The 19,745-nt window shown below is 38.9% G+C and overlaps 1 protein-coding gene across 1 annotated transcript in view; it reads right to left on the bottom strand.

Annotated features, from left to right (window-relative positions):
- LOC126297698 (5'-AMP-activated protein kinase catalytic subunit alpha-2) overlaps positions 1–19,745 on the bottom strand; it is a 146,098-nt gene that overhangs the window by 125,655 nt on the left and 698 nt on the right. Inside the window, exons 2-3 of the mRNA XM_049988821.1 lie at positions 6,368–6,509; positions 6,062–6,155 (exon numbers count right to left, since the gene is read on the bottom strand). Of these exons, the coding sequence (XP_049844778.1) occupies positions 6,062–6,155; positions 6,368–6,509 (236 nt within the window). The remainder of the gene's footprint in view (positions 1–6,061; positions 6,156–6,367; positions 6,510–19,745) is intronic.

The raw sequence follows: 19,745 nt of genomic DNA, 5'->3' as shown, positions 1-19,745 counted from the left end.
ATCCATGGAGAAGAAATTAAAACTTTGAGGTTTACTGATGACACTGTAATTCTCTCAGAGACAGCAAAGGACCTAGAAGAGCAGTTGAACGGAATGGACAGTGTCTCGAGAGGAGGATATGAAATGAACATCAACAAAAGCAAAACGAGGACAATGTAATGTAGTCAAATTAAATTGGGTGATGCTTTGATGAGTTTTGCTATTTGGGGAGCAAAATAACTGATGATGGTCAAAGTAGAGAGGATATAAAATGAAGATTGGAAATGGCAAAGAAAGCGTTTCTGAAGAAGAGAAATCTGTTAACATCGATTATAGATTTAAGTGTCAGGAAGTCTTTTCTGAAAGTATTTGTATGGAGTGTAGCCATCTGTGGAAGTGAAAGGTGGACGATAAATAGTTTTGACAAGAAGAGAATAGAAGCTTTCAAAATGTGGTGCTACAGAAGAATGCTGAAGATTAGATGGGTAGATCACATAACTAATGAGCAGGTATTGAATAGGATTGGGGAGAAGAGAAGTTTGTGGCACAACTTGACCAGGAGAAGGGATTGGTTGGTAGGACATGTTATGAGGCATCAAGGGATCACCAATTTAGTAGTGGAGGGCAGCATGGAGGGTAAAAATCATAGAGGGAGACCAAGAGATGAATACACTAAGCAGGTTCAGAAAGATGTAGGTTGCAGTAGGTACTGGGAGATAAAGAAGCTTGCACAGGATAGAGTAGCATGGAGAGCTGCATCAAACCAGTCTCAGGACTAAAGACCACAACAACAACAACAACAACAACAACAACGACATCCTCGTAAAAAGAGATCTACGGATGAATAAAGCTACAATTACAATTACTACTACTACTAATTCACACCATCATGCCACATGCTGGGCTGATACAGCAATAACAACCGCTATCTGGAAACATTCATCGTACACAGAGCCTCCACACAAATCATCATCGTGATTTACGTGGAACAGAGATTTATCTGAAAAGATGACGTGATGCAACTTCTGTCCCCATTGTTATCACAGAGCATACACCTGTTGTGTGCCTCTCTTTGTTACCACATGAAGGAAGCCCACAACACTAGTTGCTGTGCTGAGAGCCTGTGGTGTTCCAGACATCTTCACAATATCTGTGTGGGTACTAGTCTTGCAGCAAACAAGCTCATTTCATGGCTCTAGGTATGTGACATGACTGTACAATCCTGCAAGGTCAAGCTAACAATATATCAGTCCTCTAAGGTGCCATTTGTGGGGGGCACAGAGATCCCACTTGGCAGTGAAAACAGACATCCTAAACCCATCAAGTTCATATTTTATGGGATCCCAGACAACACAAGCAGTAATATCACAGAACAATGGACTACTGTCTCGATGGACCTAAATCCTGCAACTTTCAAATATGATGTGCTCCATCTCACACAAGGTATAACATGAGCTTCTCACACAAAAAAAGACATTCAAATGCGATGTCCAAATCAGAAGCCTGCTACATAACTTTTCCTTATAGACTGAATATAGACGGCATAAATGGTCTTAATCCCACTTGCTTTGCATTTGTGCTGATATGTTAATCATCTGCATAACCAAGCATGTAGTGGTGTACACTTCAAACTAATATGAAATTTGTTGCACAGTATGTTCACCAATTGTGTTTTTAACGGCCAGCAGTGTAGATTATTCATATGCTGACACACAGATGTACTTTTAGGCATCAAGAAGAATGTATGTGTGAAATACACAGAGCGAACTGTGTTATTGCTCTTTAACACACAAAGAAAGCCATTACATATTATGCTTTAAAAACACTAGGTTCATTCTCTCAAAGCTGGGATGTATTAGGGGCAACCTACAGTGGACATTTAAAAAACAGAAATAAACAAGAAGCACCAAAAAATGTGGCAGCATTTGAGATAATACCAAAGAGGTCAACTGGTTAGTGACAAGGTGTTTCTCACAAGAGAAGAAACACATAGACCTGGGAAAAGCAGACACAATGACTGGCATATATAATTTTTCATTTGTGTACATTTTCAAGTCGGTCATTCCAGAATTGTTCCCCATATTTTTAAAAAGACAGCTAATTTGGATACAATATTCTTACTGCAATTTTCTGTTTTAACATTATTTAAACTCATTCTTTATATTATAATACAGGGTGATTATAATTACACTTTCAAAACGCTGTAGAAGTAACACCACTGGTCAGAATGATGCCAAATTGCCACGGAATATTATCGAAGAAAGGGGAAAACGTATGACAAAAGAAAAAAAAAGTGTGAAAACATCAACAGACAGCGCTCTATGTGTCAGAATACATAAATGAAAACATCTGTCATGCGCACGAGCCACTGAAGTTGGTATAAACACACCGGGTAAACGTCTTTTTCTCCTTTCACCTCTGCCACGTTCACCATGATGGTCTCAATGCAGGATCACACTCTGCCTGTAAAGCTGTATTACAAGAATGATGACTGTGCATGCGATGCTCTGCAGAAGTTCCAGACACTGAAGGATTTGAAATACGGCGCTGGTCCAATGACTGCTATGGGTCTGGAGAAAATGATTCGGAAATTCGAAAAGTGGAGTTCTTTTGGTGTGCAACCTGGTAGAGGGAGGAAACGAATTGATTCGACATCAGTGGAAGCAGTGGCCACAGCAATGCAGGAGGCGGCAAGTGGTGGTGTGCAAACATGTAGTGCACGGAGAATTACCCGAATGTTGCACACACCTGTGACCACAGTGCGTAAAATCCTACGAAACATCCTTCTTTGCTACCCATTCAAAACTACCCATGTGCAAGAGTTGCTTACTGTTGACCTGCCAGCAAGAGAGCCCTTTGCTTTAGAATTTCTTGCTCGCATGGAAGTGGACAATAATTGACCATGGAAAATTTTGCGGACAGACGAAGCCCACTTCCATCTGACAGGATATGTCAGTATACAGAATTGTTGAATACGGGCAACAGAAAATCCACATGCAAATCAACCAGTAAAACTTCATCCTAAAAAGGTCACTTTGTGGTGCTGGTTCATGGCATCATTTATCATAGGGCCACATTTTTTTCGAAGATACAGGTGCTTATGGTCCTGTTATCTGTACCGTCACTGGTAAGTGCTACGAGCGTCTTTGTGCAACCATGTCATTCCATCTCTCCAACAGTGTGAATGTGTGGATGGGATCATTTTTATGCAAGATGGTGCACCTCCACACATTACAAATCCAGTTAAGCAGCTGCTGAAGTGCCATTTCGGAAATGCTAGAATTATCAGCCGCCATTTCCCTACATCCTGGCTTTCCCAACCACCTGATCTTAATCCATGTGACTTCTGGCTGCGGGGCTATCTGAAAGATGTTGTGTTCAGTGCTCCAATTGCAAACTTAGCTGCACTGAAGGCATGCATTGCACAACACATTCTGAACGTGACCTCGGAAACACTTCAATCAACTGTGGAACAAGCTGTTTCTCGATTTCAACTTGTTGCAGGAACGGTGGACAGCATATTGAACATGTTTTGTGCCAGTCACACAGAAATTAATAATCCAATTTGATTTTGACTTATGCTTTTTATGAGGTTTTTGGCCTCAGGACAATTTAAAACCAATGTGAGTGATCCTTTTTATGTGGTTTTTGGCCTCAGGACAATTACAAACTGATTTTTTCCATCCGATGTGATGACCCTGCTGTGGTGTATGGGCTTACGTAACATAACAGTTATCACACCTTTACACACACGCACACTCAGTAGTACAGTTTGTTTAACATCAAGCGTAAACCTTAGGCACTGTTGTACAATTCATTTGTCATTTGTAATCAACTAGTATTAAATTATGATGCTTACAGCACCATATATTGCTACCTATTGTAACTGTTTATTCTTCTTCTGCCATATGTTTCCCCCATTCTCCGATAATATACCATTGCAATTTGATGTCATTGTGACCAGTGGTGTTATTTCTATAGCAGTCTGAAAGTATAACTTTAATTATAATCACCCTGTACTTTCGCTACAGAATGTCATCACTATGCCTTTCGCTTTTGATATCTCATATTTCAAAGTGAGCTTAACAGTCAGGGAAACAGATTTCTGTAGGTCATTTTCATTTTCACAGACAGCTAGAATTCCCCATTCATTGGATAAAGAAAAGTGTTTACTGATAACTGTTGGTGTAGTGACATACCTATATATTTTCTAGTCTTCTGTTTCTTAATTAACTACTATAATACAAAGTAAATGAAATAGGTGATGGATAACCTTCCTGTAAAAAACCTTGATTAATGTTTAATGATTCTATGACATCTTTATCATCAACAAACATGAAAAAAAAGAGTGCTGCTGTTCTGATTTTGGATAATGCCTATGACATGCTCTCTTATTCTTCTCTCATAAATATAATCTACAGTTCAAAACAGACTATGTTAAGAAGGCTTTCATACTGTCTATAAAGGCTATAAGGTGTTCCTAGGTTGTTTCCCTACTGTTTTGTTGTGATTTGAAGATAACCTTGCTTGTATTTTTTGAAAAGTAAAGAATACATTGTTGTATTTCACTCTTTACAAAACTTTTTTTCTACATGGCTTATTAATAAGAATTAGACTGTATTACTATGACAATATGAATGTAGGTATCATAGTGATGTCTCCTCAACAGCATGTTATTGTCTTTTACAATGTTAATGAGATGGAGAATATGAAGGTATAATAATGATCACCCATATTGAAAACAATCTGAATTGGTGTTGCTCTTGCAATTTAAAACTAAATGATGTTTCGAATAAATTGAAAAAATAAATAAAAACAACAGTGATAGTCAAGTTAATATCATAATTAGCTCAAATAACAATATTGTTAAGTTTCAAATGATCTGAAGTGAGAAGCAAAATGGACCTGAATGAACACAGAGGAAACATAATGATGAAAATACTGAAAGAAAGATTCAAGACCAAGAGAGCGAGGGACAATAATGAACTAGGGATATTCAATTATTAATGCATTAGGCAATATCCATCTTATTCATTCAATAATTATTCTGATTTCTTTGGCACTGTTAAGGAATGACACATAAATGTTGAACTTCTAAACATTTCACAAAACATTTTTCTAATTCTAATGTTACTCCATTACTTAAAACCACACTGTCAATGGAACCTTAAATCCTAACCTTCCTTTACGCTGATATTGCTATTAAGACCCGGTGAAAAAAATGACTACTTCTACTAAACATTACAGTACAATTTGTTTCTCTCTGACAGTTTAACGCAACAGAAAAAAAGCAGCACTGAAAAAGTTTTTCTTAAAAGTAGCTATTATTGGAGCAAGCAACGAAGTTGTTCAGCCTTCAATATGCTATTGGTTGTGGAAATCTATTGCATATCAGTAGCATTACTGGGAATCATCAATTATACACAAAAGATCTCATCCACAACTCTGTTCACCTTCACTTCAAGGAACTATAACAAAAAGTGGAATGTTGCATGGCCAGAATTTCATCTGCTGACTGTTCATGAGTAAAACCAACACACATGGATGTCCAAGGACAGGAAAGGTGCTGTATCATGCTACTAGTGGATGCGAGTGTGGGTGAACAGAGTGTAGTGTACCACACATGTGTACTTAAATCAACAGCCCACTATATCAGTGCAGGCCAGCCCCTACAGGCCACCTTGAGAAGCATGCACACAACACGGTCTCCATCACCTTAGACTTGCACCTAAATACCCGCGAATCAGCACTGACTGACCCACACTATGTTCATTTAGTTTGTACCGCTCACATCAGTTGTTCAGTGTATCACTTATGTTGCACCTTTTGTATGATTCTTTTGTCTTGTTACTTGCTTATTTCTGTTACTGTTCAGAGGTTTATGAACAAAGCTATATTGGTGTTATTTGATTGGTTTCATGTATTACTTGGTTACTACAGAAGGAAATCTAAAAGTTGAAATAATAATTTAATACTGTGTTTTATTAACTAACCACACACTGTCATATCAACCAAAAAACACATCAATTATAGCAAACAGCAAGACAATATGTTGGAGAATAATAATGTAAAAGCGTAATACCTTTCCATTTTTAACAATGTAGTCAAAAAGTTCACCTCCAGAAACATATTCCATTATCATAAAAATATCTGTTGGTGTGCTTATCACTTGATACCTGTTACAAAACAATGCAAATATATCAGTGAGTTCTACAGTAGGTAAAATTTTATTTGAAATTTTATTTTAAAGATAAATTACAAATAAATCACAGTTATCCCAGAAATTATTGATTTATTACATAAAGCAGAAGGATACTGATTTTTAATTAACATTACAGCTTGCAAATATGTGAAGAAAACCTAATAAAAACTGGTTGTAATAACTTACAGTTTTATTATATGAGGATGACGAAAGAGTTTTAAATTTTGTATTTCTCTTCTAATCTTTCCAACAACATCAAGACTTTTGATTTTTTGCCTGTTTAATATTTTAACAGCAACTTTGTGATTTGTAAGCTGATGTTCACCAACTGCAAAAGAATATAAATTGTTGTGTTCTAACACAATATTTTTTATGGTATTTATGAATAATGAACTATGAATCAATACTATTGTTTTCCTGTTACAAAGGACTTCAACAGCAAACAACTTCCACAATACACAAGACACACAATACACAAGACATTGCTCTTAAAATAAACATTTGTAAGATACAACTATCATACTGAGAAGTTACATCTACTGATTTCACTTAGAAATCAAAGAACACAGGCTAAAGTGAAGTTTATTATATCTTCATTTTCAACACAATTTTCAAACTAGTTAAAGCATATCTTCCAGTACATTGCTCACTACAAACCAGCTATTGGTAAATAATTGGCCTAAGATTGTTTCACATGATGAATTTTAGCAATACAATAATGCCCCAATTCATACAACTAGTGCTGCCTACCCATGGCTTTCGAAACATGTAGAAAGGCCTAAGGCTTAACATTCTTACTGGCCACCATAATCATCTGATCTCAATAAATGAAAAGCTATTCTGGAGAACTGGATTCATGCCCGTTACTAACTTCTGCCTTTCTATATCAACCTGAACAATTTAGCATTCAGCGTTGGTACAGATCAAGGCTTATGCTGACGTTGGTTGCCCCCACTGCCAATGTATTCTTTCCCCTGGCCATGTATTCATTTATTTACTTTTTATCTCTGTGACTTTATCCATCCCTTGTATATTTTAGAACTCATCATTGAGTGGTCATTTTTCAATACTAAATTATTATTAAGACTGGAATACACTCTTTAAAGAGCAAAGGGCTGTTTACATCTCGTATGAAAACCAGACAGTTGTTATAAGAATCAAGGAGCAAAAAAAGAGAAGCAGAGGTTGAGAAGGAGTAATTGAGCAAGCAGTAAAGGAAACCAAAGTAAAATTTGGAGTATGAATTAAAGTTCAGAGAGAAGAAATAAAAACCTCAAGGTTTGCAATGACCTTGGAATTCCATCAGAGATAGCAAAAGACTTGGGAGAGCAGTTGAATGGAATGGACAGTGTCTTGAAAGAAGGATATAAGATGAACATCAAGAAAAGCAAGACAAGGATTATGGAATGTAGTCAAATTAAACAGGTGATGCTGAGGGAATTAGTTTAGGAAACAAGACACAAAGCAGTAGATAAGTTTTGCTATTTGGGCAGCACAATAACTGATGATGGCCAATGTAGAGAGGATATAAAATGTACAATGACAACAATTGGAAAAGTGATTCTGAAGAAGAGAAATTTGTTAACATTGAATATAGACTTCAGTGTTATGAAGTCATTTCTGACAGTATTAGTCTGTCTGGAGTGTAGCCCATGTGAGGAAATGAAACATGGGTGCTAAACAGTTTAGACAAGAACAGAATAGAAGCTTTTGAAATATGGCACCACAGAAGAATGGTTCAGATTAGATGGGCAGATCACATAACTACTGAGGAAGTACTGAACAGAATTGGGGAGACAAGAAATTTGTGACACAACTTGACAGAAAGAAGGAATTGGTTGATAGGAAACAGTACGAGACATCAAGGGATCACCAATTTAATACTGAAGGGAAGTGTGGGAGGTAAAAACTGTAGAGGGAGAGCAAGAGATCAGTACAGCAGGACAATACACAGATTCAGATGGATGTAGGATGCAGCTGTTACTCAGAGATGAAGGGGCATGCACAGGGTAGAGTAGCACAGACAGCTGCATCAAACCAGTCTTTGGACTGAAGACCAACAACAACAACACCCCTAATGTAATGCACCAACAGTTCATAGTAACTTGAAGATTCTTATTTAGCACTTACTTTGCTGACATGTAACTCAGTTTCAGAGTATTGTGAAGGTTTATTTATTCATCACAAAAATTCATCTTAAAAACCTATGTCTTTCATTATTATGTAAATACTTTTAACAACTACACAGACCCCAAAACAAATTAGCACTTAATGTAGTCGAGTAACAGAAAAATAACATACGCTTAACTTGAACTTGTAAATATTACCAGGAAGGGGAAACTTTATTGACACATTCCTGGGGTCAGATACATCACATGATCACACTGACAGAACCACAGGCACATAGACACAGGCAACAGAGCATGCACAATGTCGGCACTAGTACAATGTATATCCACCTTTAGCAGCAATGCAGGCTGCTATTCTCCCATGGAGACGATCGTAGAGATGCTGGATGTAGTCCTGTGGAACGGCTTGCCATGCCATTTCCACCTGGCGCCTCAGTTGGACCAGCGTTCGTGCTGGACGTGCAGACTGCGTGAGACGACGCTTCATCCAGTCCCAAACATGCTCAATGGGGGACAGATCCGATCTTGCTGGCCAGGGTAGTTGACTTACACCTTCTAGAGCACGTTGGGTGGCACGGGATACATGCGGACGTGCATTGTCCTGTTGGAACAGCAAGTTCCCTTGCCGGTCTAGGAATGGTAGAACGATGGGTTCGATGACGGTTTGGATGTACCGTGCACTATTCAGTGTCCCCTCGACGATCACCAGAGGTGTACGGCCAGTGTAGGAGATCGCTACCCACACCATGATGCCGGGTGTTGGCCCTGTGTGCCTCGGTCGTATGCAGTCCTGATTGTGGCGCTCACCTGCACGGCGCCAAACACGCATACAACCATCATTGGCACCAAGGCAGAAGCGACTCTCATCGCTGAAGACGACACGTCTCCATTCGTCCCTCCATTCACGCCTGTCGCGACACCACTGGAGGCGGGCTGCACGATGTTGGGGCGTGAGCGGAAGACGGCCTAACGGTGTGCGGGACCGTAGCCCAGCTTCATGGAGACGGTTGCGAATGGTCCTCGCCGATACCCCAGGAGCAACAGTGTCCCTAATTTGCTGGGAAGTGGCGGTGCGGTCCCCTACGGCACTGCGTAGGATCCTACGGTCTTGGCGTGCATCCGTGCGTCGCTGCGGTCCGGTCCCAGGTCGACAGGCACGTGCACCTTCCGCCGACCACTGGCGACAACATCGATGTACTGTGGAGACCTCACGCCCCACGTGTTGAGCAATTCGGCGGTACGTCCACCCGGCCTCCCGCATGCCCACTATATGCCCTCGCTCAAAGTCCGTCAACTGCACATACGGTTCACGTCCACGCTGTCGCGGCATGCTACCAGTGTTAAAGGCTGCGATGGAGCTCCGTATGCCACGGCAAACTGGCTGACACTGACGGCGGCAGTGCACAAATGCTGCGCAGCTAGCGCCATTCGACGGCCAACACCGCGGTTCCTGGTGTGTCCGCTGTGCCGTGCGTGTGATTATTGCTTGTACAGCCCTCTCGCAGTGTCCAGAGCAAGTATGGTGGGTCTGACACACCGGTGTCAATTTGTTCTTTTTTACATTTCCAGGAGTGTACATTAACATATTTCTTGCTTCTGCCCCCCCACCCCCCACATACACACACACCAGTTACTTTTTATTACATATATCTTCTGTGCAAATCAATCCCTCCATCCATGCCGGTAACCAATTTCAATAGCTTTGGTGCAACATGACTTGCAAATTTTTATTGAAGTCAGTACGAGACTCATAATTTGCAGCTTCTTTTCAAGTCATTCTTGATGCACGGCAATGGCAGCTCAGTAACAAGAAGTAATTTTTAGAGGTGAAAAAATATGTTGACTACAAATCTTGAGTAGCCGAAATCTAATCTAAAGCAATGCAATGTGTATAATATTCAAGATATTCACTAAAATTATGCCAGATATATAAAAAACCACAAGATTTAATCAGGAAATGAAACAAGCTCATTTTAGCAATGGCTATAGCACAGTGGACAATCTGTATGTTGTGAGTGATTCGAGATTAATAAATTTTATGAACGTGTTTGACTTGCTTTCAATAATATCTCATGTGACAGGACTTGAGAAACTGTGCAGCAACACAACATTTGTTAATATACTGAAGAATATTTGTCAATGCTACACCTTCATTAGATTTCATCAGGATAGTGTAGAATGTAAAACTGAAAGAGAAGTCAGGCAATGAGATTCCATACCAAGCATCAAAATGAACTTACATGTTAACAGAATATATCTGAATCATCTTCATTTTGCTGTTTTGCCTCTAAAACTACAGTAAAAAATGGAAAAACTTAAATGAGGAACTTTGAAAGTGAGTGCAATTAGATTCAATACACTGAAAATCTATACATTATTATAAGACCAAAATAATAACCAATCAACATATCAACAAGGAAACAATACAAATGAACAGTGACATCATAGAAATGGTTGAAGTAGTTTTGTATTGACGGCAGTTGAAGACAATGGCTAGATTGACAGCAAAGGCAAAAACATGAGTAAAAATGGCCTGGTCTGCTTTTGGTAAACTAAATAAGAGTTTTCAAAACTAATCTTATAAGATGTCTGAAAAGGAAAGTTTGCAATCAGTGTGTATTATTTACAATAGAAGGGGTTGTCAAGCAGATATGATTTCAGTAGTTTGTGTTTGGAGTTAATTTTATTATCTAGTAGCTGAAAAAGACCCACTTCAGTCGGTCTTCATTTCCATTTGTTTTCTGAGAATATTCCAGAACACTTAAAAACATTATAAAAATGAGCATTCAAAAAAATTCTAAAAATGTTAATATTTGGCACTTAAAAATACTCTTTGAGTATTCTAAAATGCATTTATGTATTCAACAATACCCTAATTAATACTAACTGGATACAATATGACCCAGTACTGTTTGAATACATAAATCAATTGAGTGCACTTATATAAAAGTCTCCCCAGTTCTTCAGTGATCTCCCACTTCAATCCACTTTGTATGTGGTAGATGTTGATCAGCTTACATTTGTTTGCAGCCAATGAAATACACTTGCAAAAATTTATAACATTTGTTTGGCAATGGTAACAATGATCTCATCCGATGCCAGACTTGCCTTTAATCGATAACACAGGATTTAATTGGTGTTCTTCACTGTTAATGGAAATAATACCAAACAATGTCATTTGAAAGCAAGCATTGTATGCTTTCATACTTCATAGAAAATGTTTTAATTCTGATGGAGGTACTTCCAATGGTGCCAACAGAAATTTTCCACTCAAACAACATATTCCTGGTGTTTACAAAATTTCATGGCACTGCTGACCTGTCACACTTGATCAATTTGACCAATGACAACATGTTAATGTTTGTTGTGCTCCTTAGTGGGATAATAATGGAATGCTTCAACTGCCAAAATCTACTTCCCTGCTTTGCACTTCTCCTACACTATTTTGTTCATGCACTTGCAACTGTTGTCTTTCGTGGTGAACTTCACGCATTGTAACTCTACTGCATTCATTTCATACTATTATTTTTCAGCATGTTCTCCATTTCTGCTTGTTCAGTGTCTCACTTGGTCCTCTTCTCTAATCTCATTGTTCATCCATTAAATTTTCTCTCCATCTATCCAGTCTCTTCCATTGTGATGCTAACTGTGCTTCTCATTCCTTGCCTGTTTCAATCCTTCATTGTTCTTTTCGTTTCCTTCTTTTCAATTCACCACTGGTAATATCTCCTCCTCTTTCATATTTTGGCATCCTGTTAAATGTTAATATAATTTAATACACTAAAATTCCACTCAATACTTTGTTCATTACCTTAAGAAATTCACTTTCTCTTTTCTTTGATCTGCTGTAACCAACTTCCAAATGAGTGGTGTGTGTGTGTGTGTGTGTGTGTGTGTGTGTGTGTGTGTGTGTGTGATTCTAGAACATTCACAATCACTCTGAAAAATTCTAGAACATTGTGGAACATTCTCTAACCTTCTGGAAGGTTCTATAACATTATGGAACATTCTACAACATTCTAGAAGAAATTTGTTTGCAAAGTTTTGCATGCATGCAAGCATGCGCATGTGCACCTCCCCCCCCCTCCCCCTCCCCCACATACACACACACCAGTTACTTTTTATTACATATATTGATGAAGTTCTTTACATCGCTGGGTATGTGGTCAAATTTTTATGCCTCAATACCTCACTCCTTTCTGTAAGTATAATGTAACTGGATAGATAATACAAATCTACTCACCAAGTGGTGCCGGGAGAACACACATATAAAGATATTGAAATATGCAAGCTTTCAGAGCCAGTGGCTCTGAGGTGAAGGAAAAGGACTGGTGAGGTGGAGGAAATGAGGAGAGTTTGGAAATCACATGCCAGGGGAGACTTCCAGACAGGCTGAGAGCCTTTCCCAGTATACTCTTTCATCCCTCATTTACTCCCTTTCACTCAATTTTAAATTTTGTTTGCCTCTTTGTGTTGCACCCAGTTTTCTATTCTGGGTGTCACACTTTGTTGGATAATGTGCACTCTTGGCTGTAATGTATCAGGGGTGGGACAGCTGCAGGTGGAATGTTTCCTGTCATATGTACAGCCCTAGGAATGCCCACCTGCTGTCTTCCCTATCTCCTCCATCTTGTTTTAATTATTGGCAGTACATAAGATGTCCATTACATCATTTTTAAACTTCTCGCTTTTACTGTAATGAATCTCTTGACTAGATCACAAAACACTCTTGATGATTGAGGGACTGATATGACCTCGATGTTTGGTCCTCTACCCCCCCCCCCCTCACCCCCAACCAACCAACAAATAGCCAACACATATTTCATAGTAACTGACAGAAAGTCATCGAGTAAAACAGAAGTAACATCTGTTGTTCCCTACGGATGTTTTGTACACCCTCTGCTGTTCTTCATAAACCATTTATAGGAGATAAACTGAGTAGCCCTCTTAGATAGTTTGCAGACGATACTGTCATTTACTACCTACTAACTCATCAGGTGTTCAAAACTAATTGCAAAATGATTTAGACAAGATATCAGAGTGATGCAAAAAGTGGAAATTGACTCTTAGTAATGAAAAGTGTGAAATCATCCACATAAGTACTACAAGTAATCCACCAAATTTCAGTTACATGAAAAACTGCACAAATCTAAAGTTGTAAATTTAACTATGTACTTAGGGAGTACAATTATGAATGACTTAGATGCAAAAAGGTCTACTAAAGAAACTGCATACACTATGGTATTCTCTTCTGGAGTATTGCTGCATGCCGTGGGATTTGCATCAGATAGGACTGACAGAAGGCACTGAAAAAGATCAATGAAGGGCAGTTTCTTTTGTATCACTTCAAAATAGTGGAGAAAGTGCCATGGATATGATATGCGAATTGGGGTGTCAATCATTAAAACAAAGGCATTTTGCATTGTGGCTGGATCTTCTTATTGAAATTATCAACTTTCCCCTGTGCATGGGAAAATATTTTGTTAATTTCCACCTACACAGAGAGAAATGAGCAGCATAATAGAGCAGCAAAAACCAGAGATCCCACGGAAAGTTTCAAATATTTGTTTTTCTCGCATGCTGCTCAAGAGCTGAATGGTAGAGAAATAGCTTGAAGGTAGTTCGATGAATCCTCTACCAGGCACTTAATTGTGAAATGCAAAGCAGTCATGTAGATGTAGAATATTTTGCAACAACAAATCCACTGCTTTTCATTGAAAATATTGAGGACAGATTTGGAGAAGTTGCTGCAATAAGGAACAATGAGAAATGGATGTCTGTTGATTAAAACTGTGAATGCTCACCAATCATGGGCATTTCAGGCCTGTGATAATCTCAGGATATAACAGTTACTGTCTTTTCTCATGACAAACTCAACATGATTCAAGGTCTAATCTTCCACCAGAATCTAACATTATAAAGAGGTTAAGGACTGCACGCTAACCTAGAGAAACAGTGAGTAAATTTAGTTCATTTGATTCAAAGAGGACCTAAGGATAATAGCCTTTGACAGAAATTTTGTATCTGAGAAAGTTAAAGTCATGATTGGGAGAGCAGAAGCAGACTTTGTGAGGGAGGGACCCGACCCCCCCCCCCCCCCCCCCCCACCACCACCAAACATGTAAACGTCCAGAACTCCACTGCCCTCATTCACTGACATGTCCAGTTTTCAAGAGGAAGAAGAAAATACAGTAACAGGAAATACTTAACTGGCTGTCATATCAATACGCAAAGAAAAAGTTCAAATGACTCCATCCAATCACTATGATGTCAAACTTTGCAAATATTGTGTCATAATCCACCTGCACTGTGATGGCTACATCTCAGGGACTAAGTCATGAGCCTAGTCACATGCCAATGCCTGTTTTTTCACTCAAGGGAAGAAGCATCAGCTCCCTCAACTGTGCCCCCCCCCCCCCCAAATCATGCCTAAGGATTCAATGAACAAGCACACATTCAGATGGAGCATGATTCAACAGCAATATAGTTCATACTACCGTTTCCACTTCGCTGCTTTTTCATACTCCAGTCTAGTGTTCCTGTTTTTCAGACAATGAAGGGGACATCAGCTCTCTCAACTTCCAAATCCACAACACCAGTGGTAACCAACCAATTGGAACATAAAGAAATGCCCTGCCCTCGTACGGCATCACTAAGGAAGAGGACACCTGTGAAAGTGCATCTCTCCCAGAACAAAGCTATCCCCACCAACTGGTTGAGCTCTGTCAGCCAACTTACAGTTGTCAGTGTGGCTCTAAAGGAGACTTGATTCTTAGAAACCCAACTCCCTACTGTTCAAATACAAACCCTATTGTAATAATTGTGTTAATGCCGAGAGGGTATCTGGAGAAGTCTGCACACTCATACACTCTGACACTTTCAGTGAGCAGGTGCCACTGAACACTGCACTAGTAGCTGTGGCTGTTTATGTCAACCTGTCAATTAGAGTAGATATTTAGACTTGAAAAGGTCTCTGGAACCATACAGTTTCATTTCATTAAAGCACCTGCACCTGGAATTCAAGCAGGATCCCCCATTTCATTTGATGCTGTGATATTCCAATACAACGCTTCTGCAATGCTGTTTGAGTTTAGGGGGAAAACCAAGTGGACTGAGACATGATTAGGAATTTGATTTGAGAAGGTAGGCATTCTACACCACTTCATGCAGTTATGAAAGCCACTTTGCCAAGGTGGTGTAGTGGTTAGTGCATCTGCCTAATGAGTAGGAGACCCGGGCTCCAATCCTGGCCCTAGTAAAAAATTCTCATTTGTCATTTCAGTCTGCATGTATACATCACGTTGTAACTGAACATTGATATCCCAGATGCAGACACAGGAGTGGAATCGACATATGAGCTGGTGCCACACATGTACTTTCAGGGACAGATCTGCGGATCTTGCTGGCCAAAAGAGTATCTCAACATCATACAGATAGTATGGAGAGACCTGTGATATGTGTGCACATTTGAAGTCCTGATGAAAACAGGCACCATGATGCTGCCGCATGAGAGGTAACGCATAAAAATGCAGGATGTCCATTACGTACTGTTGTGCCACCACAGTTCCCTCAATTATTACCAGTCATGACCTGAAGTCATACCCAGTGCCTCCCCATACAATGACACCATGAGTAAACACTGTGTCTCAACAGAATATTGGAAGAATGGGATCTCTCCACAGGTTGCCCCACATATTCACCAACAATAGTTATTCAGGGTAGTGCAGAATTGCAATTCATCACTGAATACGATGCTATGTCATTCATTGGCAGTCCATGTTTCCCAATCACTTCAAATGTGGACCTTTGTGCTGTGGTATTACCAGCATAATTCACTAGTCCAACTGCCAATTAATGGTGCAAAAAGACACAGAATGCTCCAAGGAGTCAATTACTTGTTTGTGTACAGTAGATGCAGATGTGCAGAGGTTACGATGCACTTGATGTGCACAAGGCTGAATGCCCCACAAGACTGAATAATTCATTAGTCTACCAGTCAGCCAAGTGGAAACATACAATGAAGCCCCCTTTGAAATTCTCTCAGATGCTGATAATGATGCCTGACATGAGTATGCACCATATCCATGTTTTTCACAGTGATCCCTCAACATCTGACACGGTTCAGACGAGTTTGTACCATATCTATGTTCTTCACAGTGATCCCTCAACATCTGACACTGTTCACACCCTTTATGTACACTACCAGGCCTAGTAACAACACTAAATGCAAACAATATTGATCCGCTTGGCAACCTTTATCTGTCAGAGAGAATTGCAATTCTAATCATTTACATACCCCAATGGTGAGTATGTGTACAAAGTTACACTAACATCCAACCATGTCTTCTGGGTGCTTAACTTTTTTTTTTTTTTTTTTCTTCAGGCAGTGTAATTCGTTTCTGTATTTCATAACCATGACTTATTAAAGTGATAGTTTGGTAACATTCACACCTGTCAGCACATGCCTTCCTCTGCATTACAATTGTTACATTCTTTCTGCAGTCTTGGTCATTTCACCTGTCTCATATAGCTTGCACATCAGATGAAATAGTTTTGTCGTGGCCGGTTCTGCCAAGGACCTCAATAATTCTGACGGAATGCTCTCTACCCCAGAGGCCTTGTTTCAACTTAGGTTCTTCAGTACTCTGTCAAATTCTTCTCATAGTACTACATCCCTCCACCTCATCTTCATTTACTTTCTCTTTCCTTTCTGTGTTACTGACTTCAAGTTCATTTGCCTTGAGTAGCACTTTTATATGTTCCTTCCATATTTTCTTTTCCGTCTTTGCTTCATAGTGACTTGCATCTGAGCTCTTGATATTCATACAGGTGTTGCTCTATTCTCTAAAAGTCTTCTCTAAAAGTCTCTAACTTTCTTACAAATGTCATCTATTTGCACATCCTTTACAGCCTCAGCGATTACACAGTTTTTGTCAATACCATATTTCAGACTTCTGAATTCACTTTTGCCTGCTCCAGTTACTTCCTTTTTTCCCTTCATCAATTAAATTCAATATCTCGTGTGTTATCCAACTTTTCTATTATGTTGAGTGCTTTTTTAATAAACAAAAAAGTTTAAATCTGAGGTCACACCAATAAAATATGGCCACAGTCCACATCTGCCACTGGAAATGTTTTGCAAATTTAAAATCTGGTTTCAAAAATCTCTACCATACCTTTATATAACCTATCTGAAACCTTCTGGTCTCAAAGGCTCTTTCTTTTGCCTATAGTCTACAACCTTCTTCTATGATTCTAAAACCAAGTGTTACCAATGATTAACTTGTAGTCCATGCAAAATTTTATCCTATAACTCTTCTGTTTAGTCCCTCCCCCAGCACAGGTTCTAATATTTTTCCTTCTATTTCCTACTATCAAATTCCAGTCTTCCATCCTATGTAAATCTTTCCTCTGGAATATTTTATCCAAGATGCCATCATCATTAAGCCATACAACAGAGCAGTGTGTCCTTAGGAAAAATAGTAGCTCTAGTTTCCCCTTGCTTTCAGCCACTTGCAGTATCAATGTAGCAAGGTGATGTTGGCTAATGGAAAAGGCAGATCACTATCTCAACCAGACTATTGCTACTGTAACTACTGAAAAATCTGCTGCAACTCTTCAGAAAACACAGCTTTGTCTGGACTCTTCACTGATAGCCCTGCATTGATGAAAGTGTTTTGCAGACTACAAAGAAAATTGCTGTAATGTAATTTTCATATGTATTGTTACTACATGCAAATATTTCTGTAATGTATTTTACATATCCAATGCCATTACACAAAATGGTCAGAGGACAACAAGATAAATGGTATTCCAATATTTAGCAATGCAAACAACTATGGTAACAGTCAGTATATTTAATAAAACACTTATTTAAGATGGTGGCTAATAATTTTTACTTAACAGTGCAGTTAATGCACTGGAATCGAATCCGTGTCTCCTGCTTACTAGGCAGGTGTGTTAGCCACTAAACCAGCTTGCAGAGTGGTTCACATAACTGCACAGATTACCCTCGCACACCTTGCTAATCGATCCAAATTCTCATTGCCACCTGGGACCGATGACTAAGAAATTTGGTCCCTTTCCACCCTTTTAAACCAACCAACTCACTGCCACCCCAGTCTACTTTAAATTCCTCCTTACAAACAGAACTGCCGAGGCTTTCCATGTTCTGGAATAGCACCTCAGCATTGTACGTAAATGGGGGATCCAGCCTGAAACCCAGGTGCAGGTACAAATGAAATGACACAATTTCAGAAAAGCAGATTCACTCTTCATACATAAAATCATATCTGTATAAGACCAGTAAAGTCTCTGTGAATGGTCTCATCCTCAATTTTACAAAAACACGACACTTTCTGTATCTAGAGATACTGTAGTCATAAGTGTAATGAGGAAATAATAAGTTTACAAGTTCAAAATTTTTTAGGTGTCTATAGTGATGAGAATTTGAACTGGACAAGCACATTTTGGAGCTCCTAAAACAGCTTAGTTCAGCCATATTTGCACGTAAATCATTGCAAATATTGGGGAGAGACAAGACAGTAAATTGACATGTTTTGCATTATTTTCACTCAATAATATCATATTATTAGGACAGCTGTTAAGACATCAGGGAATAATTTTCATGGCACAAGAGGGAGCTGTAGAGGGTAAAAAATGTAGGGTAAGACAGAGACTGGAATACATCTAACAAATAACTGAGTAAGTAAGTTGCAAGTGCACTCAGATGAAAACATTGGAACACAAAAAGAAAGATCATACGGAGTAATATTCTGGGCAACTTATCTTTAAGAAAGAAAGTCTTCATAGTGCAAAAATATGTTGTAAGAGTATGTGGTGCTCACCCACAATCATCTTATGGGCATCTGCTTAATTAGCTGAGCATTCTGACTATTACTTCACATTATATTTATTCCTTCATGAAGTTTGCCATAAACAATCCACTGCACTTCAAATGGAACAATGATGTACATACAGTGCCAGAACGAAAAATTACATTCACTATTCCACATTAAAGTTGTCTTTAGCACAAGGGGTGCATAATGCCACAATTAAAAGTTTTGATAACTTTAACCAGTGATATAAAATGCCTGACAGACAGCATTGTAAAATTTGAAAAAGAACTGAAAAATTCCCTCCTTGACAACTCCTTCTACTCCATAGAATAATTTCTACTAGGATAATGTGTAACCCGTGGCAGACAGGAATCTGTAGATTTTAAAAACAAACTTATGAATGTTAGAATGTAGCCATAATTACAACTTAATTTTCAATGTGAATGTACATGGAAATGATCCATGGAACATTAAACTAACTCACTTCCAGAGATTTCTGTTGCTGACTAGCTCAGTATTTTGTGTGTCACACTAAGGTTAAGTGATGATTAGCGTAAATAATCTCTCCTGTTATTATATATTTACAAATGTTACTGT

Source organism: Schistocerca gregaria, chromosome X (assembly GCF_023897955.1).
Source record: "Schistocerca gregaria isolate iqSchGreg1 chromosome X, iqSchGreg1.2, whole genome shotgun sequence".
NCBI classification, from domain to species: domain Eukaryota; kingdom Metazoa; phylum Arthropoda; class Insecta; order Orthoptera; family Acrididae; genus Schistocerca; species Schistocerca gregaria.
Note: the sequence above shows the minus strand (reverse complement) of the source record. Positions and strands in the feature narration are given on the sequence as shown.